The following is a 25,159-nucleotide window of genomic DNA, read 5'->3' as shown; positions in this document are numbered from 1 at the left end:
ATGGCACACTTCACACCCCAGGGGCTGAAAAAAGTCTTCCAATTTCAGGTGAAGAGAAAACATAGCTTTTAAAATGAAGTGTGCTCAGACTGGTCCAGCAATGAGGTGTGTGTGCGAAGGGGCCCTCGCTGGAGCCCCTTCAGATGCACATCTGGGACATCACCCCTTCCCCAGAGCCCCACCTCTGGCCCACGATGGCTGTGTGCGCTCCAGATTGCCCTGCCAAAGGCTCACTAGCCCTTAGAGCTGGTAGCTGTCCTCAGAGTCCACTGAAGGGGAGGAGGGGATGGGTGTGTGGGCTTTGGGTCTGCCTCCAAGGGCCAGGGGCTGCCATCTCTCACCAGGAAGCCTCAGGGTCCTGTGAGTCCTCTGGGATTCTATGCCAAAGTGGGTAAGGAGTGTGTGGTGTGGGGGAGGTAGAGGTGGGGTCGGGTTCTTTTGCTTTAGGGCAGGGAGGGGCAGTTTTCCTTGGTTTTTCAGAACCAGTTTGGAGACCAAAAGGTATGACAAGGAGTGATGAGGATCCAACCCCTGCTTCCAGAGGGGTGTCAGGGCACTGCTGCAGACCCCAGGCAATGGTCCCATGCCAACTGCCTGCTCAGGTCCTTCCAAACCACAGCTACAAGCTGATGGACAGATACCAGGTGAAGGCTGCCCCTGGTAGAGCCTCCGTCCCTGTCCTGGGACATGGCTTCCACCATCTTCTCTACATCTTCCAGTCTGGTGTCCCATCAAACATTAGCTTGGGGATCTGTGAGGGCTTCAGAGAAGCCCTCGGGGACTGCCTGGGTCAGGCAGGGGAGTGGCGGTGGTGGACAAGAAGGCGGACTGTGGCCAGGGCTCTGCACCTCCCTCTGGCACCAACTCAGCCAGCAGTCCACATCCCCATCCACAATTCTCCTGGCCAGAGCCTCCTCCCTCCCCAGGGAGCAACGCTCCAGCCACGCCACACCTTTTCTTACTTTCTCCCTTCAAGGTGCTTGTTTCTCCTCCACCTGTTGATGAAGATAAGAACCTTTCTGGAAGGGCCAGATGAATTCTCAAGTAAAATGCGTTCTTACCTAGAGATAGGGAAGAAAGGTACCCTATCCATCTTTCCTCCTGGCCTGTAGAATGCCAGAGTTTTCACCAAGCAAGATATATTCCTTCTTGCCTCAGCAAGCCCCCTCTCAGTCATTTACACTTTAGTATGAATTTCATTATCAGATCAATATCCCTGGGGAGCTAGTTGAGAGTAGGCCCAAAGAGTCAAACTTTGTTTTAGGGAAGAGGGAGGAAGCACCATAGTTGAGGACTTGAAGCCTGGTGGAGGGTTCAAACTCAGGGCAGCCATGGCTGGCGTGAGAGTGCCTAGGGGAATGAGCAGTGCTGGAGAGAAGAGTTAGAAGAAGAGTACCTCCCCAGAAATGGGGGGCAAAGCTGTCCAGAAACGAAAGCACATTCATCCATATTCTCGGTCACTCTTCAGGACAGTGGGGAGCCATGGGGAGACCCCCCAGCAGTGTTTGCCTAGTGATCCTGACTCCTCATTGTCACCCTGCACCCTCCGCAGAAACCAGAGGGTCGGGAGCACCTACGGAGGCTGCTAAACTGGGAGAAGTTTGACGAGGTGAGAGACTCCCGCAGAAGCATCCTGCTGGATACCCTCTACGAAAGTGTCATCTTTGCCGTGGGCAAAGGCTTCCCATGGGTGGAGGTGGTCGAGGTGGTGAAGTTCACAGAAGAGATACTTAAGGAAACCAAAGGTATGGGACATCCAGGGCAGGAGTCAGAGAGGCTTGCAGGGGGAGGTGGATGCACAGGACCCGCGCGCCCCCCTCCCCCCCAGCGCCACAGTCCACACCCAGGAATGCTCTAAACAGCCAGGAGCCCCTTCGTTTTTCCCTCATATGATACCTATTGATCACGGGGGGCAGGGAATACTTGGACAGTGGGAGAGCCTGGCAGACACCTCCTTGATCAAAGGGTCCAAGTGGGCATCTTCAGTAGACACTTTGAGAATCCTGTGCCACTGGCAAAAGAACCCAGTGTCTTTCCACGGTGATTCTAGCAAAGGCTCAGAACCTAATCTAATCGTGAGAAAACATCAAAGTAGGGCACTAAACAGAGTCCCTCTCCTGCAAGCTTCAAGAACATTAAGGTCCTGAGAGCCAAGGAAAGACAGAGGAAGTGATCAGAAGTAAAAGACACCGAGGAGACTCAGCCACGAAATGTGACATATGGCCCCAGTTTGGGTCCTTTAACTGCCAAGGATGTTATTGGGAAACTGGGGGAACTTGAATGAGGTCTGGGGATTAGACGGTAGTGATGTGTCAAGTAGTGATACAGCTGATTCTGGTGGCTATGGTTATGAACGTCCCCATGTTAGCAAAATGCATGTGAAAAGGTTCTGGAACAATGGGACCCTTTCAATAGTTTGGAGAAATTTTTTGCACTATTTTTTCCAGTTTAGTCTGATATGATTGACATGTAACATTGTATTAGTTTAAGCTATATGACATAATGACTTGACATGCATATATTGAAAATGCCTAGTTAATTTTTTTCTTATAATGTGAATTTTTAACATCTACTATCTCAGAAACTTTCAAATACACAATACAATACTGTTAACTAGTACAATAATGTCACCATGATGTACGTTATATCCCCAGAAGTTACTTGTCTTATAACCAGAAGTTTATACCTTTGACCAGCTAGCTACGCCCATTTCCCTGACCCCCGCCCCTGCCTCCAGCAACCACCAGTCTTTTCTATTGTTTCCGTGAGTTCAGTGGTTTAGATTCCTCATGTAAGTAACATCACACTTAGCATGATGTCCTCAAGGTTCTTCATGTTGTCACCAGTGGTAAGAGTTCCTTCTTGTTTTGAATGAATAATACTCCTCTGTGTGTCTGTGTGTATAATCACATGTCCCTTCATTTACTGATGGACACAGAGGTGGTTTCCATGTCCTGGCTGTTGTGGAGAATGATGCAGTGAGCATGAGGGTGCAGATAGCTCTTCAAATCAGTCATTTCATTTCCTTCAGACATACACCCAGAAGTAGAATTTCTGGATGATACGGTAGTTCTTCTGTTAATTTTCTGAGGAGCTTCCATACTGCTTCCCACAGTGGCCACACCAATTTGCATTCCCACCCACACTGCCCAAGGGTTCCCTTTTCTCTACACGGGTCTTCAGTCCCCAGGACTGGTTATGTCTGGGCTGTTGGATGGTAGTCTTTCTAACAGGTGCGAGGTGCTGTCTCATTGTGGTTTGCTTTGCACTTCCCTGATGATTAGTGATGTTGAGCTCCTTTTCGTGCACCTGTTGGCCATGGGAACGTCTTCTTTGGGGAAATGTCAGTTCAGGTATTTTGTCCATTTTCTGCCTGGATTATTTGAGTTTTTGCTAATGTGTTAGTTCCTTATTCTGGATGTTAACCCCTTATCAAATATGTGGCATGCCAACGTCTTTTCCGTTCCATAGGTTGCCATTTCATTGTGTTGATCATTTCTGTTGCTGTGCTGAAGCTTTTTAGTTTGTTGGAGTCCCACTTACCTTTTTTGTTGCTTGTGCTTTGGGTGTCACATCCACAAAATCATTGTCAAGATCAGTGTCAAGGAGCTATTCCTCTGCTTTCCTCTAGAAGTTGTGTGGCTTTGGGTTGTACTACTTTTTAAAATAGACTTTATTTTTCAGAGCAGTTTTAAGTTTGCAGCAAAACAGAGCGGCAGACAGAGATTTTCCACAGAAACCTTACCTCCACACACACAGCCTCCCCACTGTCAATGGCCCCCTCTGAATGGGTACACTTGTCCCAATCAATAAACCTACATCGCAGTCACCCAATGTCCATAGCTCACATCGCAGTCACCCAATGTCCATAGCTCACACTAGGGTTCACTCTTGGTTTTGTCCATTCTATGGGTTTTGACAAATATATAATGACATGTACCCACTATTAAAGTAACAAAGCAGTTTCACCACTCTAGAAATCCCCTGTGCTCCCCCTGTTCATCCCTCCCCCCACCCAATCCCTGTTACTGTCTCTGTAGTGTTGCCTTTTGCAGACTGTCCTGTAGTTGGCATGACACAAGAGGTGGCAGCCTTTCTGTGTGGGCTTCTCTCACTCAGTGATACGCATTTCAGTTTCCTTCATGTCTTTCCATGGCTTGATGGCTCCTTTCTTTTCAGAAGTAAATATTACTCCATTTTTTGGATAAACCTCAGTTTGTTTCTCCCTTCACTTGCAAAGGACATCTTGGTGGCTTCCACGTTGCGGCAATTTTGAATAATGCCCCAGTAAATCCTGTGTGCAATAGTTTGTGTGCAAACACAAGCATCCAGCTCCCCCGGGTACATACCAGGGAGCGCTGTTGCTGAATCATGTGATTGGAGTATGTTGAGTGTCGTAAGAATTTGCCAAATTGTCTTTAAAGTGGCTGCATTCCCACCAGCACTGAATGAGCGCTCCTGCTGCTCCACATCTTCCTCAGCATTGGGTGTCGCCAGGGTTCTGGATTTTGGCCATTCTAATATGGTATTAGAATGGTATTTCGTTGTTTTAATTTGCATCTCCGTGGTGACATAGGACGTGAAGCATTTTTTACATGCTTGTGGGTCATCTGTGTGTCTTCTCTGGTGGAGTGAGTGTCTGTTAAGGTCTTTGCCCATTCTGTAGTCAGGTTGTTTTCTTGTTTAATTTTAAGAGTTCTTTGTATACCGTGGTCCCCCTTGTCCACAGTTTCACTTTCTGTAGATTCAGTTACCTGCACTCAAATGTAGTCTGAAATATTAAATGGAAACTTCCAGAAATTGTGCACCATTCTGAGTAGTATGGTGAACCTCGTGCCAGTCTGCTCTGTCCCTCTTGAGACCTGAATCATCCCTGTGTCCAGTGCACCCGCATGGTATATGCTCCCCTATGCTGGTCACTTAGTGGCCATCTGGGCGACCAGATGGGCCGGGGCAGTACTGCAGTGATTGTGTCCAAGCAACACTTCCTGTGCCCGATGCTCGGCATCCCTGACGTACCCAGGGATCAGCCACCAGCCCTATCAGCTGTACCGCCACGTCCTTCCCTAATCTTACCACTTTTCTCCATCTCCTCCTCCACCACCCTTTCTCACCCAGCTCCATGTCTTGACCTTTCAAATTTTGTACTTCTGCACCTATTCACCAAACAGTACAGTGATTTTTTTCACCCACAAATAAAATCCCATTACTCCTCTGCTTTGGGCCATTCAGTGTTTCCATCACCCATCTTATGTGCACTTGGACTGGCCTCTTTCTATTTTTTGAGCTGCTCATGTGTCCTTTCATGTCTCTGCTCCCACCCAGTGGTCCCAGGCTGAAGGCTTGAGCAAGGCACAGCATTGTTCATAGACTGGTTTCCCACCCCAGCCACCCCAGCCCCAGCGCCCCGAGGCCTTCCTGGCACCACTCTGAGTCCTGCTCCCCACTGCTCACAGCAACGTGTGCGTACCAGAGTTCAACTCCCGAGCTCTGCAGTGGCTGGTGGCCAGAACAAACACTGACTAGTGAGAAAAATGTCAGCCCCAAGCAGGTGGGAATTCGGGCTCTTTCAAGTTTCCATCAGAGCCTTCCATAAGCCGAACCCTTGAAAAACAGTTGGGATGATGCAAACCCAACTCCAAACTGAGGAGATTAGATTGCGCAGGATCTGCTGGCCTCTCTGGTTGTCGCATGCCTTGCCAACACAGCCTAGCTGGGTCGCATAGGCTTCTAAAACCCTAGGGTTGGAAGAAAACTGGGTGACCGGAAAACTTAATTCTTTCTCTGCAGGGAGCCCAGCCAGCCAATGAGGTTCTTCCAGCCTCTGGGGGCCCCACCCAAGCAACATGGAGCTCTCTCCTTCTGAGGCAATTCACACCTTTATACGCCACTTTCGTTATTAGGAAGTTCTTTTGCACAGCTAGTTACATCTTCATTTTACACCTTTTACTCAAATGCTCAAAGTCTGTCTTCTAGAAGCAGAGTGCAGGCCCTAGAGATATTTAATGATTAGACTAGACCCCCACCGTGTCTTTTATCTTAATGAGGGATCATATCCGTAGACCCCTCCTCCCCACTCCCCCCGCCCCCACTGCTCCCTTTCTTGCTTCCTTTCTCTGGGAATACGTCTGTTTGTCAATATCATTCTTAAAACGTGGCATCCAGATCCAAACCCAACACAGCCTGCAATTTGATCAGTGACATGATCATGGATTTTATCACCTCCCCTATCTTGCTGATGTTGCCGCCATTAACATAGCCTGGGGATGCATTTACTTTATCAGCATCCAGGTCACTTTGATTCATGTCGGTCAAGCAATCCCCTGTAGGTAATATTGTCCCATCCTGCCCCTGTGCAACCATAATTTTGAGTATACATGCAGGACTTTAAAATCATCCCCACTGATTTCATTTTGTCTGTGTTGGTCCATCTTTCCGTCCTCCTGACAATTTAAAATCTTGAGCTTGGGCCATTCAGCTTAAAGCTCTTCCTCTTAGCTTTACATCATCTCAAAATTTGTAAAACACTGTTGTTACAAACATGGAGTAGAAACAAACTCTTGGGTGGTCTCCAAACCTGAAATTTTACTCCCTGAAAACAGAATCCATCAAGAACCTCGGCACCCAAAGGGAAGATGCAAATCCTAGTTCAGTCTCCTACTGGTTGTGAGGCCTTGGGCAAGTAACATCACTGCCGAGCCTCTGATTACAGATCTGTGCCTGAGAACACAAGAGCACCCACTTTCTAGGATTGTTGAAGTGATGTTGTGCACGTTAAGCCCATAGTAGGAGCTTGGTGCCTGGTCAATACTCAGTGAACAGTAGCTCTGACTTTTAGGAGTGGACCACAGGGATGAAGACCTGGACTTCTGCAGTGTATCCTCTCTGAGTGCATCCTCTCTGAGAGCGAGGGGATGCATGCTCACCATCCCCTTGCCTACCATGGCTGCCACATTCACACTTCTCAAACCTTGTCTCCATCATGCCATCCACCCTCCTTTTCTATTCAGATCTGAACTCTTCCCCCAAAGACCTTTAATGGACAGCAAGGAAGCTGACCATGGGAGGCTTGAACCACTGGAGAGGGGATCTATGCCTTCTTTATTTTTATCCCTTCTATCTGTCCCCTCAGGACTAAATAATGCCTGTGGCACATGGTAGGTGTTCCATGATGGGATGAATGGATGAGTGAATGAATGGATTCTTGATGCCCATGGAGACTATATGTTCTGTATGCAGAGAGGGTTTAGGGAACTTGACCTGTCCCAGGATTACTGCACTGAGCACTGTATATGATGTTAGAAGCAGCACAACAAAGTGATCAGGCATGAAACTACAGACAAAGATCTGGGTTCAAATCCCACGTGTATCACTTCCTACTGTGTAATCTTGAAAACATTACCTCTCTGAGCCTTCATTTCCTCATCTCTAAAACGAGGGCAATGATAATTCCAACTCACAGGACAGTTGGCAGGACCAAATGAGACAGGGCACGCAAGACATATTGCAGAGTGACAGGCACAGAGTACGTGCTCAGCAAATGTTAACTCCCTTGCGTCCATCATGCACGAAGGTGAAACAGGATGAATGGCAGACTTGGGCAGTCCAGGGCTGGAAGTTACTGCCTGCTGTCCCTCAGGGGGGTTATTGTCTGTGCCATTTCTTGTTTTCTCCTCCCCCTGCAGACAAGACTGAAGATGGGTTCAAATCACGGGCCAGTGGAAAGGCGGTTCAGACACCGGCTAGTCTGGCCCCGCACATGTGACTCACCCTCAGGCACACATGTAAGGAAGCATCCTTGGCCAAGCCATCGGTTCACTGCTCTTGTTAGGGGTCCAGGCGTTAAGGGGAAGGAAGGGCTGGCAAAGAAGTCAGGTCAGGCCCCTCCCATCTCACTCCTGCCCTGCCCTCCTCCTGGACACTTGTCCCACCTATCACAGGTCGTGGGGTGCAAGATGCATACAGCCAGGGGTCCCACTGGCTGACTAACTCACATTCAAGCTTCTGTTTCAGTTAAGGTCCACACCAGTCTGTCACTTGTCTTGGAAGGTAGCTTCTCCAGGGATTTGTGTGTGTGTGTGTGTGTGTGTGATTAATCTCTGGCTAAGGATGGTTTAGCTCTGCTCGCACACTAGATAACAAAGTTGGCAGACAGCATTTAAGGAGAGTCATGTTTGCACAACAATGAATCAGAACTCTGCCAGGACAGCCGACAGCTCAGCTTATCTCCCTGCCCAATCGAGCCCCAGGACCAGGAACGGGTGGCCCTTTATACAAAAGCATAAGCTGATTCAATGTCCTGGCAAATGGTTCATCAGGACAGTCTGGTCCAACTCCAGGCCAGAAGAATTAGTCCTTTCATTGCCCCCCGCCCCTGCCAACCTCCCAGAAGCCCTGGGTAGATTCTATCATGAAGTCACCAGGCACAGCAGAGGGGGACAGAGGCTGCCAACTCTGTCCTGCCAGGAGGAAGTCAGAGGAAATGGGTAGATTTTTCATACCCTGCCAAGACTAGGACTGAAGAGAGATGTTGGAGTGTCTGGGAATGCTGAGGTCTCCTCCTCTGCCTGGAGGAGCTGCAGAGATTTCGGGTGTAATTCCCCTGTGTGACCGACACCTTGCAGCAGGGGATGGTAAAATGAGGAACAGCTTCGCCTGTCCCAGACTTCACTCAGCAGGGAGTCGAGGGCTGGAGGTGTGTGGGCCAGTACAGACACTTGCCCAGGACCCACCACCGCTGCTCATCTGCGGAGCCTTCTCCACCAACCATCACTTAAGCCACTTTAGAGCTCCTGACTCCTGCCACCATCTATGTCTGGTGAGCACTGGCCTCTCTCTGATGCTCCAGGTAGACACGTGGGTTGGGAAGAACGCCTCCCCTGCTGTCCTGGGGATGGGAGGAAGTAGGCTTTGATGACCTGTCAGCGGAGGCACAGGGTGGCTGGGCATACCCAGTGAAGTATGTCACAGTCCTGGTATCTGCAGTCCCACCCACAGCCACTCCTGATTCTCCAGGAAACATCAACCGGGCAGCCAGGATGGAAGGCAGCCCCCTCGCCCACCCCCCACTGCCTGGGGTCCGCAGAAGGGGATTATTCCCCCAGCTCCTCTGCACAAACCCTTCCTCCAAGCACACACAAGGCCATGCCCAGGATCTATCCACCAGTCTTCAAGTACCCCACCCCACGTGGGGGAGCCTCCACTGATTCAGGACCAGCCTGAGCAGAGGGCAGGAACACCTTAAAAACCTCTTAGGGAAATGGTTCATACCTAGAGCATGGTTCCTTAAATATTTGCAGTTTTCCAGTACGTCATGTCAGCTTCCGCTTAGCAACTGAAGCGAATTCAAGAACAGTGAGTCAACATCAGTAGTTGACTGAATCTTGTACCAGCATAAACCCAATGTCCCTCAGACTAAACCCGGAGGAGGGGCCTTTGGGGGCAACTCCTCTGTGGCTGGGCAGAGGAAGTTTATGAAAAGGCCATTGGTTGATATCTTGGGAGAGCATTTCTCAGGGCAAACAGGCAGCTATCCTGTCAGACACTCCTCCCTGAGCACATTAACCTGCTCAGGCTGCCACGACAAGGTGCCACAAACTGGGCGGTTTCAACAATAGAAAATTATTTTCTAGAGGCTGGAAGTCCAAGATCAAGGTGTCAGCAGGGTTGGTTTCTTCTGAGGCCTCCATTTTTGTTTTGTATATGGCTGTCTTCACACTCTGCACCTCACCTGGACTTCCCTCTCTGTGTGTCTGCCCATAATGACGCCAGTCTTATTGGATTAGGACCCACCCACATGACCTTGTTTAACCTTAATTACCTCTTTAAAGACACTGTCTCCAAATATAGTCACATTCTGAGGGTCCTGGGGGTTAGGACTTCAACATATGAAGGGGCAGGCCATGTGAAATCAAACCATGGCACTGAGTGAGGTCACAGTTTACCAGGGACACTGCACCAGTTAGTAGGTCAGAAATCAAGATGTGCCATAGAAACCTTCCAAAACCTTCCCCAGGGGTATGAGTGTCCCGCACATAACATGAGTGTCCCGAACACACAGCATCATCAGTGATCCTTGCTTCAAACTTGCATTGTAAGCATTATTTTATTTTTTTTTCAAATGAATTTTTTAAAATATATTTTATTGATTATACCATTACAGTTGTTCTATTCCCCCCTTCATTCCCCTTCACCCTCACACTCCCTCCCCCACCGTTCTCCCCCCCTTAGTTTATAACCATGTGTCTCAAGTTCTTTAGATTCTATATTTCCCCCACTATTCTCACCCTCCCCCTATCTATTTTCTACCTACCATCTATGCTATTTTCTGTGCCTTCTCTCCCCTTCTCCCCCTCCCACCCCCGTTTCTAACCCTCCATGTGTTCTTCATTTCTATGGTTCCACTCCTGATCTAGCTGTCCTCTTGGTTTGCTTTGGTTTTAGGTGTGGTTGTTAATAACTGTGTTTGCTGTCCTTTCACTGTTCATATTTTTCATCTTCTTTTTCTTAGATAAGTCCCTTTAGCATTTCATATAATAAGGGCTTGGTGATGATGAACTCCTTGAACTTGACCTTATCTGAGAAGCACTTTATCTGTCCTTCCATTCTAAATGAAAGTTTTGCTGGATAAAGCAATCTTGGCTGTAGGTCTTTGGATTTCATGACTTGGAATACTTCTTTCCAGCCCCTTCTTGCCTGTAAGGTCTCTTTTGAGAAATCCGCTGACAGTCTGATGGGTACTCCTTTGTAGGTGACTGTCCCCTTATCCCTTGCTGCTTCTAGGATTCTCTCCTTCATTTTAGTCTTGGCTAATGTAATTATGATGTGCCTTGGTGTGTTCCTTCTTGGGTCCAACTTCTTTGGCACTCTCTGAGCTTCCTGGATTTCCTGGAAGTCTATTTCCTTTGCCAGACTGGGGAAGTTCTCCTTTATTATTTGTTCAAATAAGTTTTCCACTCGTGGCTGTTTCTTTCCCCCTTCTGGTACCCCTATAATCCGGATGTTGGAACGTTTAAAGATGTCCTGGAGGTTCCTAAGCCTCTCCTCATTGTTTTGAATTCTCATTTCTTCATTCCTTTCTGGTCGGATGTTTCATTCTTCCTTCTGGTCCATTCCATTGATTTGAGTCCCAGTTTCCTTTCCATCGCTATTGGTTTCCTGTGCATCTCCCTTCATTTCAATTAGTTTAGCCTTCATATATTCCTCTAATTTGTGACTATAATCTACCAGTTCTGTGAGCATCCTGATAAATAGTGTCTTGAATTGGGCTTCTGAGAGGCTGGCAATTTCTCGGTCGCTTAGAGTTATTGGCTCTGGGACTTTGAGTTCTTCTTGCGCCATCTTTCGGGTTGTTCCTGCCTGTTCCATAGCAGGATCAGAGCCCTAAAGTGTTCATTAGAACAGGGCAACTAAGTCGCTGGGTTGTGAGGTTGTATGTGGGGGCGGGGTCAAAGAGGGACAATGGCTTCCCGTCTGCCGCCTGCCGCCGCGCCCCGGCGCCACAGCCACCACCGACACCAGGCCCACACGTTTCGTTCCACTGCACACGAGTGTGCCACTGCTGTCAGCCCTCCACCACTGGGTTCGCCCCCTGGGGCCTGTGTGGTCCGTCTCACTGTGTGCGAATGTGCGACCGTGGTCAGTCTGCCCCACACCCCGACTGGTTCCGGGCTGCCTGCACGCCTAGGTCAGGGATCTGTCCTGCCGGACCCTGCTCCACTGCTGGCTCCGCCTCTCTTACGGTCCCCGTTGAACGGTTCGTAGTTGTCGGACTTCCGTATAATTCCGTTTTCTGGTCTTTGGGTGTGTCCTAGTTCTCCAAACTTTTGTTGTGTTCAAACTTGGTTGTGGGAGAAGGCAGTGTTTCCACCTATGCCTCCATCTTGGCGGAAGTCATAAGCATTATTTTAAAGGTGAAGGAACTAAGGCCCAGAGAGTTTAAATAACTTGCCCCAGGCCACACCTCCAGTAAGCAAAGTTGGGATTTGAACCCAGGTCTGCCTGATGGCAGAGCACGAGCCTCACCGTGCAATCTTCCACCTCGACCAGAGGGATCTGTATGACAGGCATGTGAAGGCCTGAAAAACACGGAGCCTGGAAGAGTGCCTTGCAGTGAGGGGAACAAGGCTGCTGGCGTGCAGGCAGAGCCAAGCACCTGGAAGAACCAGGTGGAACACCTAGGGGCTGAGTTCCTAATTAGGTCACCCAGAATTACTCACAACTTGAGCCTGGGATGCTGGCCCCCATGGCTCCGATGTGGGGGTGGTGAGGGCCCAGCTGAGAGGGTGAGTTGCACCGGTTGGCTAATGTGTTCTGGCCTGGAAGTGCCACCAGTGTGTGGGCAGATGGTACCAGTGACCTTGAGACCAGAGCTGTGGCCCTTTGGAGTGAACCCATGTCCTACCTCTAACTTCCCATGTCCTTCCTTGGTCAGCTGGGCATGCCGGGTGATCCTGGAGGCCCCCAGCATCAAAGGGGGTGAGGAGCAGCTATGACTTGCCCTCTCTCTGACATGGTGGGATGACTTGGTTGGTTTCATCTTAGGGATGATGATAACAAGGATGATGATGGAGACTGACAGTCAAGAGTCCCCTCCCCAAGCTCGAGACAGATGCAGGGCTTTTGCCAGGAGGACCCACAGTGCCCCAGGTGGGGCTTGGAGGAACTGTTGGCTTCATGGTAGTCATCACAGCTTCTAAGAGCTGAAAGGGAGTCAGGACATCACCTGATCCACCGCCACCACACATGTTATTCAGGACTCCTTTCTCTAGATAAATGCCTCCACACTCTTTCAAACGAGAGTCACTCCACAGACAAATCTCTTGTTTCTAGAAAGTTCCTCCTGCTGCTGAACTGAAATCTGTCCTTCTGAGCCTTCTGCCTGATGGCCCCTGTTCTGCCCTCTGAACCCTCTGAATCTGTGTAAATCTGCTCCACTCAGCCATTCTCCAGCAGACATTGCCAGAGCACTGTGCTAGAGGACGGAGAAGGGTGAGCATTCATCCACTCAGCAGTCATGGGGCACTAAGCCCCCTTCACAGATCTGCTCATTGAACGTTCACATCAGTCTTGGGTGGTTGGGTACTATTGTCCTCATTTCATGATAATAAAACTGAGGTTCAGAGAGGTTAGGTAACTTGCAAATCATTACACAGTAAAGAGCAGACAAGCTTTAACCCTGTGACCTTCCGGTCTCAGAGTGTGCTCTTCCTGCCAAAGTTCTTTAGCACTGAGCATGCAACTTCTTGAGGAATGGGGCAAGAAAATGGTGAGTAGCGCATTTGCTGAGCAGACGAAGTAGGGCGACTGCTGTGGGCAAAGAGAAATGCTTGGACAAAAGCCCACGACAATCTTCAAAATACTTGGCCCTGTATTTACCCTCCAAGTCCCAGGAAAGTGAACAGAGAAGAACTCTTTAAAAGGACAACGAAGTCTCTCTAATCCAAGTATTTAGGAAGATTTTGCCTTTAATGAGGCTATTGGTTTATCTTAAAGGAAAAAAAAAACAAGTGGACATGAAACAGTATGGCAACACCTCAATACACTGAGCAGAGAGTTGCCAAACGAGCCAGCAGTTGCATCTCTGGGTGCACAGCCAGGAAGAACTGAACACAGAGACTCGGACAGATGCTTCTACACCAGCATTCGTAGCAGCACTGTTCACAAGAGCCCAAAGGCAGAAACAACTCAAGTGCTCAGCAACGGATGAATGGACAAACCAAGGTGCTATGTCCACACAGTGGAATACTACACGGGCGACCCGTGAAGACCTTCTGTTAAGTAAAAGACTCCATTCACAAAAGGACAAATCGTGTAGATTCCACTTATATCAGGGAGCTAGAACAGTCAAATTCACAGAGTTGGAAGTAGAATGGTGGAGGCTGGGGGGAGGAGAAATGGGGAGTTGATGTTTAAATGTCATCGAGTTTCAGTTTTGCAACATGAAGAAAGTCTTGGAGATGGCAGGGTGATGGCCGTACAACAATGCAGATGTACTTAAGGCCATTGAACTGTACTCTTAAGCATGGTTAAGATGGTAAGGTTGATGTTATATATATTTTACCACAATAAACACAAATTTAAAAGCCCCAGTGGAAGCAGTGTAGTTCTGTATATTTCCTATATTTTGTATATTCCTTCCTCAAAGATACTTTGGTAGCTGTGGCACACTTACCGTGGAGTTGGAGAATCTGGATTTGAGTCCTATTTCCCATAAATTCTCTATTCCTGATTCCTCATCTGTTAAATGGAAATAATTAACCTATGTCATAGCTTGATTGTGAACAATGAAATAAATTGATGGACAATTAAAATGCTTTAAAACTGTAAAATGGTATACCAGTGAAGGTTGGTTGTATCATTATTTGCTGAGAGCTTAGCACTAAGCAGTAACCATATGTCCAGAATTTTCTGGAAAAATCCAGTGAGATTGGGAAATCTGGTCCATTCCAGCAGGTCCCTGCCATTGAAAAGCTCACAATAAGAGGGAGAGAACAGGATAACCAAGAGACAATAGAGAGAACTACGAACTATTGGGTGACTCAGTAAATGTTCTCACTGGAAGGGTTGATTCCCCCCCTACCCTCCTCAACCCTGAAACCTGAGACAGTCGACTTCCCAGCCATTCTTCCCCTCAGCCATCAGGTAACAACCTCGGAGGAATTGTTTGATTCCTCCAGCCAGTAGCCTCTGCACCATATTGCTCACGATGATCCTGTTACCTTCTGAGTGCTTACTGTATGCCATGCGTTTGGGGAAGCTCTGTACATGCGTGCCCTCATCTACTGCAGTGAGGTAGCATTTTTACCACCCTCATTTTACAGATGAGATCACTGATGCCCAGAGAAGTAAATAACCTGTGTGAGCAATTAGGACGCAGAAGCAATATATGGGCCTATATTTGTCTGAATTCCCAGTCTATGCTCTAACTGGCACCCCACACTGAGCTCTGAGAATGACCCCAAGGCCAATGCTGACTTCAATCCTGGGGCTACCCCAGGCTCACAGGTGGCCTCCATGTGGCTGTGAACAGTGGCTGAGAACAGAGTGCGTGGCTGGCAAGATCAGATGCTGTAGGACCCCTGGACCTGTGGTCACAAGGCTACAGAGAAGGTTTCTCTTCAGCCAGTCTGGTCCTCCCTGGTCAACCCCAGGCAGTGCTGGAGAGGTCAGCAGGGACGCTGCTAATCCATGTTCCCAGATGGGGCATATCAGACCAGACCACCCACTCTCCTCTCCCAGCAGCCCACCTGGCAGCTCCATCACCGGACACACCTGGAAGGGGGTGTTCCAAAGGAACTGCTTGTTCTGCAGTGGAAGGAGGGGAGGCCAGCAGCCCAGACCTTGGGGCAGGCAGGAAGGAGCCCCAGAAGGTGCAGAGCTCTCATTCTCTCACCTCAGACTCCTGCCTGGCCCCAGGGCCGGGGGTTAGCAGGGCAGCCACAGAGTAAAATTCCTGGAGCAGAACCAGACCTGAGTCTCCTGACCTAGCTCATCCCTCCCCTGGGCAGGCAGCACCCCGGCCCATTCTTCTGAGACATTTCTGACCTACCAAGAAGCCCCAGGGCAGGGGGCAGTGATGAAATTCAAGACCAGTCTCTTCCCCATGGTGCAAGTGGTAACAGGTGCCAGGCCAGCAACCCCTGGGCTGAAACTTGGGTCCTGACTTGGTGACAATGAGCCTTAGGCAAGTCATGACCTTTCCCTGGGACTCAGTTCCCCACCTACAAAATGAATGGACTAGACTAGCTCAGTAATTGCCAAAATATGCTCTTTGGTCCCAAGAGACTATTAAATTCAAATAAACTTGAGAAACATTGCATATGCTCAACCCTTTCTGGCCATTTGCTGAGCCTATTAGCACATTTTGCTGAGCTTATTAGCATATGAAGGGCTCTGTTTAATTTCTCTTGATCCAACATATTTTCAAGGCTTCTGGCCAGGGTGCATTCACTTCTACATAATTACTGCCTGGTGGGGGCTCCTTCTGGTATCTACTTACAAGGCTCTGCAGAGAGAGCCCAAAGCTTCACCGCACTGAGGGGAATGGCTGAAGAGGGTGGCCACACCACAGTTGAAATTTTGGTTCTGCCACTCACAGTGAGCAAATTCCCTGATCTTTTTGAGCTTCAGATTCTTTCTCGGGTAAAATCGGGATGGGGCCTACACTCGTCTCAGAGCCAGGAGGGCCTGGGCGGAGCCTGAGGTGGCCTAGGGCAGGAGCCCCACAGTGGGAGCTCCCCACAGGGGAGTCCTCTGTGCCCTCAAGGGAAGCACACCGTGTCCTCTGAGCTGTCACTGTCATGGGCACCTCAGGGTGAATGAGTTCAGCAGAGCCTAGCCAAGAGCAGAAAGATGGGCGTGGTGGTGGTGGGCAGCATTCAGGCCACAGGATGAGGCTGGCGATGTGGGATCCTGGGCTCTTTGCCATCCAGGGTCGGCCCTGATAGACACTCGGCTTTCAGAAAGGGAAGCCAGGCTGTGGCCTGACTTGGTTTCTGCCCTGAGAGCCAAGGCGGGGGCAACCAAACTGGTTTGTCAGGGGGCACCTGCGGTGGCACCTGGGTCCTCCCCCTCACGCCCACCCAGAAGGAACAGCTCCTTTTCACCACTCCCAGCCCACTGGGACGTGGCACATCCTGCCCCTGCCCAGCCCCAGACCTCACGTAAGGGGCGGTGGGAGGGAGCACGAGCGCCTCGTCCAAGTCCAGTGCCTTTTTGCCCTGATTCTGGAGCACCCGGTGCTGTCCCCCCACCCCCGCTCTCCCCTGCTCCTTGCTCTCCTCCACTCGTGCCCTCGTCCCCAGCAGGTGCTGGCCTCCAGGGGCTTGGGGGCCGTCTTCAGGAAGTTCCCAGCAGCCAATGCAAATGAAGACCACTCCCTGTTATTGAAGAGCCACTTGCAGGTACAGATCTGTCTGCCCTGGCAGCCAGAGACTTCTCCCTGAGACTTAATCCTCGGCTTTCTGAGTCATCAGAACTTCACAACCGGAGGCAAATGGAGAGGGGTCTGGAGGCCAGGAAAGCATCTCATGAGCCAGCTTTAAACAAGCTTCTCTGAAATCCCAACCTGGGCGAGGGTCTTAGGGCTGAAAGTTAGAATCCAGCTCAGGGGCTTCTTCCCTGTTGCCACGGAACAAGGTCCCCACTTGTGTTTTGTGACCTCTAGGCTGAGGCCACAGCTCATGCCTGCAGCAGGGCTTCCACCAGACTGACAGCACATGTGCACACTTAGGAGTGCACGCAGGACTTCCCGGCCTGTGGACTCCTTGGTTCAAACCTGGGCTGTGTGCGTGGCTGCTGAGCAAAGAGAGAATACTAGGGGCTGGCCTTGGCAGTGACCCAGCTCCATGAGCTGCCGGCCAGGCTGGGGGAGGAACAGGGCACCTTCCAGCAGTTCAACTCCTCGGAGCACGGCGAAGGTGTGATGATTCATCTCACAAAGTCAGCACACGGTCACTTCCACACAGGACTGGACTCCAGCATGGGTGGTCAGAAACCTATGCCCTCACCCCACCCCCTCCCTGAGATTCCTTACTAGTCTTCCCTGTTGTCCTCCAGGGCCCACCACCTTGCCTCGGAAATATCTGTGTGACCTCTCACTTCTCATCTCAACACCTCTGAGGGGCTCCACAGCTCTCCGCTACAGTTCTTAATTTTCCTACGGTTCTTAATCAAATGATTCTCTTTATGTGCACTCTCTCCAGAAATACACGTGCATGCAAAATTCTGGGTGTCCCATGAATTCTGGCTTCTGTAATGAAGTGCGGCTCTTTTGTGTGCCTTATGCATGCTCGCCTTTTGCAAACGGAAGACCTCAAGCCCTCTGTCCCCAAGCCCAGTCCCCCAGGGTTCCAGCTTTGCTTCCCAGGAGCTCGGAACCTCATGGACCCCTGCACACAGCCACACAGTACTCGGCTTGCCTCTAGCCTTTATCCCTTCTGATCTTCCACCACGAATGCCATTTCTGCCAAACTCCTCCTGTTTCTGGGCTCTAGTGTCCTCTCCACAGGAAACCTTCTCTGGCACCCAGTCCCTGCACCCAGAGCCAGAGAGCCTCCCAGACCCAGAATCACTGTGCTTCCCCTTCCTCCTCCCTCTACTCTGGTGTCCAGGGGAACTGACTTGCCCAGGGCACTGACTTGCATGTTGCCTTTAGAGGAGTCCTCAACTCTTGTGCTGTAATTACATAAGGTATATGAGCACCGTACAAAATAGACACTCTATATTGTCATGTTTAACCACCTCTCTCCAAAAGCAAAAAGAAATAGAACAAAATGCCCACCACCTCTGAGGAGCATGAAGCTCACATGTGCAGGAAGGGACCCAGCAGCCATGTCACAGGGAGGGGACCAGGGTCCTAAGGGCAGACGCCACGTGTCAAGGTCACTCAGCAGAACAGGGCATTTGGGACCTTTGGCACCATCCTTCTGCAGTTGGTCATCTGATGACTCAGTGGGCCTTGTGTGTCAACATCTGAGTTCTTTTGGCTCAATCCAGCTCGTGGATCAAGGTTAGGAGGCAGCAATTCCCAAACCAGCCCCTACCTGGGAATCAACACTTCCTCTTCTGAGATGTGTGTGTATGTGCATATGATTCATGCATGTGTTTGTGCATGTGTGTGTCGGGGGCTCTGTATTTTTAGAAAGCCTCTGGTGATTCTGGAACGCAGGGCTCCTGTGGGCCCTGGGCCCCACCCCGCCACCAACCTGAGACACAGGCTCAGGGTGAAGAGGTCCCTGGGCCCAGCAGCCTGGCTGGCTTAATTCCCAGAACAGGCCAAGGCTGGGCGTCCGGGACACAGACGAGAAGCTGTAAGAATCAAGTGAGCAAACGGGGAGGCAAGTGCCTCGCACACCGTACACACGCTAGAGCTGTATCTCAGCCTTCTCTTGTTGTGGTTGTCATAGCTCTCCTCAGGAACCATTTTTTTAAACATTTTTTTGTATTTTCCTCCCAGGTTTATTGCAGTATCACTGAAGGATAATTTGTCAGTTGTCAATAACTCACAAATATATAAGGTGTCCGATGAAACATCATGGTATACTCTATGAAATGATTACAGGCGTGCAGCTAATTAACATATGCATGACCTGGCATAGTTACCACTTTTACCTGTAGTGGGAACATTTACAATCTACTCCCTTCACCAATTGCAAGGACTCGAAATAGTATTGTAGCTCTAGGCACTATGCTGTACTGATGATCTCCAGTACGTGTACGCCCAGGCAACGGGGTTTTGTCCTCCCTGAGCCACAGACCTCTCCCCCCTACCCCCACCCCCGGCCCTTGGCAGCCATGGTTCCACCCTCTGCTTCTATGGGCTCCACCCTCTGAGATCCCACATCTGAGTGAGGTCATGCAGGACGTGTCTCTCTGTGTCGTATTCGAATTAGCGTCATGTCTTCCAGGTCCACCCCTGTCCTTGCAAAGGACAGGATTCCCTTCTTTTGTAAGGGTAAATAACATTCTATTATGTGTGTATGTGTGTGTATGCAGGTATCACTTTCTTTATCCACTCATCTGTGGACGTTCCCTTAGGTCGTTTCCATGTCTCAGCTGGTGAGATTCATGCTGCAGTGAATGTGGGAATGCAGCTACCTCTTCAAGAGCCAGATTTAACTACCCTTGGACACACACTCAGAAGCGGGATTGCCGAGTCAAGGGAAGAGCTGTTTCAGACTTTTTCCTAGTGGCCCACCCCTATCAAATGCTCAGACCCGTAGCCTGTATGCCTGATTGCATAATGGGTGTGCGTGGTACCTGCTTTTCACACAGAAAACTTACTCTTCGCATTTGATTCAGGGCTAAAGAAGACTAAGTAAAAATTTTAAGTTAAATGAAAAAATTAAAAGGCATCAACATCTAACTTAACAACGTATCTATACTTTCTGAGTAAGTTTTGATGTAATTTATCTACTTGCCCAAATGTTGATGGCCAAATTACATATGCAAAGAAGAAATTTACATAAATACATAATAAGAGCAATGCAATCCAATCTTGTATCATTTAAAACTGTCATTTTTCTAGCAAAACAATCAATAAGATTAATTTCTTAAAAATTACTTTCAGTAAATTTAACTTTGAATTTTGCTTGAAACAGCAAAAGAACTAGTTTCTAGGGAGTGTGGGCGGGGGTCGTGGGGGTGTGCTCTATGAGAAGGTGGTACTCCTGGGTGGAGAGTGAGTGCTGTGCAGGGACAGCCACCCTAAGCCCAGGCCAGGGTGCCAGGAGCGGGGAGCCAAGTCAGAAGGCAGAGATGGATGAGCTGCCGCCTGACTTTGACTTTCCCAGTGTGGGGGGGGCCGGCGGCACCATCCTCAGAGCTGACCTTTCTGTGGGATGAGCAGTGCCAGCCTCACCCTGTGACACAGGCCTCCCACACAGCAGTTGCCTGGACATCTATCTGTCTCTCTGACCAGCTCACGCTCCACTCTTATCAGACTCCATTATTTACACCCTCATCTCCTTCTCAAAGGGTTTCAAGTGGAAACAATATAAAGCACAGCTGAGGTGTGAAAACAAGAGGTAAAAGTCACAATGCAGTTTAGGAGAGGGATAGTCACCTAAAAAAACGGGATAAATGTAAGTTATTACATAAAATTGGCTTTGAGTTTCTAAGAGCCCAAGGTAAAAAGGAAAATGTGATACACCCTGTAGCTTTCAACAGCTAGTAAATGGTAATACAAAATAGCTGGCAGGCTCTGACCCCGTGGGCTCTGGGGTCAGAAGGCCTGGGTTCAGAGCCTACATAGATCAATGTAGCTGGGCCCCGGTCCACACTCCAGGCCTGGTCCCTCTGTGCCCACAGGCTGCTCCATCACCAAGGCTGTGACAACCCTAGGGAACAAGCTCAGAGACTACCAGGGGCAGTTCAACACCACCCACCTGCTGGCCCTCTGCGACTATTTCCACAACACCTTCCTCCGCCACTACAAACTCTACCAATACGTCCTGGGCCAGGACCAGAAAGTCAACCTGACCGTCACCCACCTGGAGGTGTGCACGCCGCCCCAGCCCCTCCCGCTGGCTGAGGGTAAGGACAGGGACCTGTGGAAGCACGAGCAGCAGGTGGCTGAGCTCAGCATGGAGGAGGTGCAGAAGCGCACCAATGTGCTGCTCCTGAAGGAGGCGCTGCACCTGGAGCAGGAGCACAAGCTACAGCAAAATTTCTCGGAGGAGGAGCCTGCGCAGCAGGGCCGGGTTCTGAAGAGAGAGGTGAGGCTGTGCCCCAAGGTGAGAGGGCTGCTCCCCTGCAATGAGCAAACACCTGTTTCTACCAAGAGAACAGCCAGGCTGGAGTGAGATGCAAAAACGAGACCCCAAGTGTCTGCACATGTGGGAGGGGGCTGAAAGGGACAGTGAGTTGTTGGCCATCTGCCACAGGCTTTGCACGCATGTTTCATGAAACACATTCCTATAAGGTATAGTTCATGTCCCCATTTTAGTGATGAGACAAGTGAGGCTCAGAGAATTTTATAAACTCATCCTAGGTCACCAAGCTAGCACGTGGCCGAGTTTAGCTTTGGACTGAGGCCTGGCTGACTCCAAAGTCCAACTTCCTTCCATGGCTTCATCAATCAGTGACAGGTTCCACCAAAAAAGCCCTCCAGACTCTGATCACCACAGAGTCTCTGGGTGCCTTTTGTCTGACTGCAGCAAGGCCTGGGTGGAGATGATGAAGGAAGGACCATGGGGCACAGCCAGGGTGGTGATGTGATGAGATGGGCAAAGGGTGGGGCCAGCTGGCTGGTCCAGGGAAGACCTAGAAGAGTCTGGTGTGTGCATCTAAGGAACTAGGCCGCCCTCTCGATGGGTCTCCAGGGGCCAGTCCCCAGTGACCAGCTCTTCAGTACATGGTGATTAGCTTGGGCCCAGGGCAGCCAACTTCTTGGGGGCCTGGCAGAGTCTAAATCTTTTTTTAAACTACACACAGTCACTGATGTCATCACTGTCACATCATCTCTGAGCACAGAGGCATGTGTATATACATGTACGTATGTGTGTAGGGGTGAGACTGGATGTTGAGCCGTGAGTCATAGGGCCCCCATGTTCCAAAAGGGTTTTGGTTTCTGAATTGTCAGCCAGAGAGTGATTGGTCCTGGAAAGTATCCTTTAAATATATATAAAACACTGGGGAAATCTCTAAAGAACAATCAACATAGCAGAAGGAGTGATACCCTTCTAAGGTTAGGTCTACCAGATAAACAGCACAGCAGGCTGCTACGTAATCTGAGTGCATTGAGACATCCAATGAGACCAGTAGAACCCAAGCAGCAGCCTGCCTCCACCCTCTTCCAGGGACCTTGCTCTAGAACATGTGGGCAAGGCCATGGGTCGAAGGGGGTACCTACTGCCTAGCTCCTGCCCACCCCCCTCCACCACACACACAGCTGTTTCTCCCTGTTCCTCCCAGCTTCTCTGTGGGTCATCACGTAGCTGGGGGTGCCCTGCTTGGCAGATTGTGGGTAGGGTCTCCTGCATTGTGTGCCCTGGTGGTGTGCCCTGGTGGTGTGCCTGAGCTGGGGACACTCAACACTGCAGAATACATGTGGCGCATCCTCTTAAGACACAACCTCCAGGGTTTCACGATGCTATGATCCTGGTTTAGGTGACCGAGAGCATCTCCTATTGAACACAGCTGATGGTGGGTGGCTAGTTGAGGGACACACCCACTCTCTAAGAAATTCCCCACTGCCTCCAAAGAAGCTACTAGAACTTTGAGATGTGAGAGTGAGATGAGAGCAGGAGAAAAATAAGGGGGGTGCAATCTAAATGGAGCTTGCTTTGACCAGAAAACAGGGGACATGGCACCGACCTATGGTCCCGGAACAGTGTTAGTAATAAATGACACTCACACAGGGTGATTGCCACAACAGGCCTGACTGGAGAAGGGAAGGGGCAATTCCTGGAACCCCCAAAGGGAGCTGTAGCTATGGGAGAGGCCATGGGACAGGAGTGGCTATAGGGAGAGGATCATAGCCATGGCCAACCCAGGGCTGGGGGGGGGGGGGCGGACAAGAGACCACATTCTTCTCCCACCTTCACATTTCCTGCCGGGACCTCCCAATGGCAGAGCTCAACTGGCAGCCAAAGGTCAAAGTACCCGGTTGGTGCTGACCTCAAAAGTCAGCCTCCCAGGGCACAGAACAGGGTGGAGAAGGGTGGAGAGGAGATCTGGAAGGGAAAATGGAAAGTCCCAGTACCCAGTGAAGGGAAAGAATGGGATGCCATTGAGGTACCCTATCTGCAGATGGTCTTGACCTTCCTCTGAGCCCTGTTCACCAGCCATGCTCCATTTCTCCCAGAAGTTAGAAAATCTCATCAAGGAGGCCATTCGCATCCAGATCGAGTGCCTGAAAGAGCTGCTGCAGTACAAAATACAGGTAACTTTCGATATTTTGGACCTGAAACTTCAGAAGAAGACTTTAAAGCTCAACGCTCCTGTCCCTTTCCCACTCTTTGTCACTGGCCAGCCAGGCCAAGATGAATCTCTAAAGTTCAACAAAGCAAACAAAAGAAAGCAAGCAAAAGGCAAGAAGTAGAAGAGCCCTCATGTCCATGGTCTACAGACACTGATCAAGGAAGAGCCATTCCTCAATCATTATTATATATTATGTGATGTGCCTGGCACCCAATAAGTCAGAGATCTCTAACAATTAAAAGAAATGAAACAACACTCATCACCTTACCTCTATCTTCTTTCTAGAAACCATCTTCTATCACCTGAAAACCTAACCAAAATAAGAAGGCTGTTCTCTGCTAAGCCCAGAGCTTTGTGCCTGGTGGGCAAATAGCCCTTTTGTTGACTAAACCTGAGTTTAGACATTGAAGACAGAACCACCAGTGGGTGGAACCTGGTCAGAGTGGGGGTGACCCAGACACCAGAAGGACTTCCAGCTGAAGTCCAACACATTGGTTCTGTTGCTGGCATGGGGAACACAGGCCCTGGGGTTCTGTTGCCTCTGAGATTGGTGCAAGAGAATCGACCGCAGCCTGCCCTGTGTGAGCTGATCTGGTCTCCCTGCTGGAGGGAACTCTTCCTTCTGGGATAATCTACACAGTTTAGACCAAGTCAGGGGAGCTAGCACCGCCTTAGAAGGCAGAGATCTGGTTTCAAACTTAGCTCTGCCATTGCTCTGCTGGGCAGCGTTGCCCACGTCCCTTCTGTCTCCAGTCCCCAGCTCTCTCCTCTGTCAGGTGGAGGAGTTCCTGGCTGGTGTCTAAGGTCCATCTTCCACATCCGAGGAGATAGGTGAAGCATGGTTTGCTATTCCCATTTGTCAAGGAATTCCATGTTCAAGGAGGTGTGGAGAGTTTACTCAGAGCCACTTGGTGGGGCAGCACAAGAACCAGGAGGCAAGCTCAGGTCTCCAGACTCTCACTGCAGTGCTCCTTGCCCTGCAGCCTCGTGCCTCGTGTGAACAGCCACACAATCCTGTAGTGGTTGGCTAGCACATACAGTTGACAGGTGAATGGGTCCCCGAGATCAGGCCAGAAAGGACCTTTCCTCTCACTGTCTTTTCCAGGCCAGCGATCTGCTGTCTCCTCTGTCATCTGGCTCATGCTCCTTGCTCACAGTGGGGCAGGCCACAGTGCAGCTCTCCCTGTCGTTACTGCGTTTGTGTCTCCAGGACCACAGCTGCTTTCTAGGTCTTGCCACTAACGGCGTGCCTGAGTGTAGGTGTTTTAGGCAAAGTCAGCCTGCTTGTGAAGGACAGGCTGGACTTAGGTGGGGAGACAGAGCCCCAAGGGGGGCACGTCACCAGCCCTGGAGGCTAGGAATTGTAAGAGAATCCCGAGAGACAGGAGATGCCTGGCTAGGAGGGTGTCTCACTGGGAACACTACCCCAGACTTTCCCCATCTCACTGAGGATAAATTTCTTCTCAGTGAGGGTGATTTATACCTGGGATATTTGATAAGCTTCCCAGCACCTCTTTGGACCGAGGAAGGAGGTGTCAGGTTTTTCTTAAACTTTTCATGTCTTCATTCACTCACTGATGCATTTATCCTCCACTCCACAAACATGTTTTACTATCCACATCTACCGTGTCACTGAAACTGCTGTGCTCCAGAAGGAAGATGGAGAGCTGCCCTCCCATCCTGTCCAGGCCTGATCAAAACACCCATGCAGCCTGTGTGTGTAGTGTGTGTATGT

General features: G+C 50.0%; 1 protein-coding gene across 1 annotated transcript; it reads left to right on the top strand.

Annotated features, from left to right (window-relative positions):
• CUNH8orf74 (chromosome unknown C8orf74 homolog) lies at window positions 1-23,545 on the top strand. The gene is made up of 4 exons (XM_037042729.1): window positions 1-48; window positions 1,553-1,745; window positions 20,812-21,218; window positions 23,309-23,545. The coding sequence occupies exons 1-4, from the start codon at window positions 1-3 to the stop codon at window positions 23,543-23,545; spliced, it is 885 nt and encodes a 294-aa protein (XP_036898624.1).
• Window positions 23,546-25,159: the final 1,614 nt, after the last annotated feature.

The sequence above is a fragment of the Sturnira hondurensis genome, unplaced genomic scaffold (assembly GCF_014824575.4).
Source record: "Sturnira hondurensis isolate 20B ecotype Veracruz unplaced genomic scaffold, ASM1482457v3 Scaffold0003693, whole genome shotgun sequence".
Taxonomy (NCBI): domain Eukaryota; kingdom Metazoa; phylum Chordata; class Mammalia; order Chiroptera; family Phyllostomidae; genus Sturnira; species Sturnira hondurensis.
Note: the sequence above shows the minus strand (reverse complement) of the source record. Positions and strands in the feature narration are given on the sequence as shown.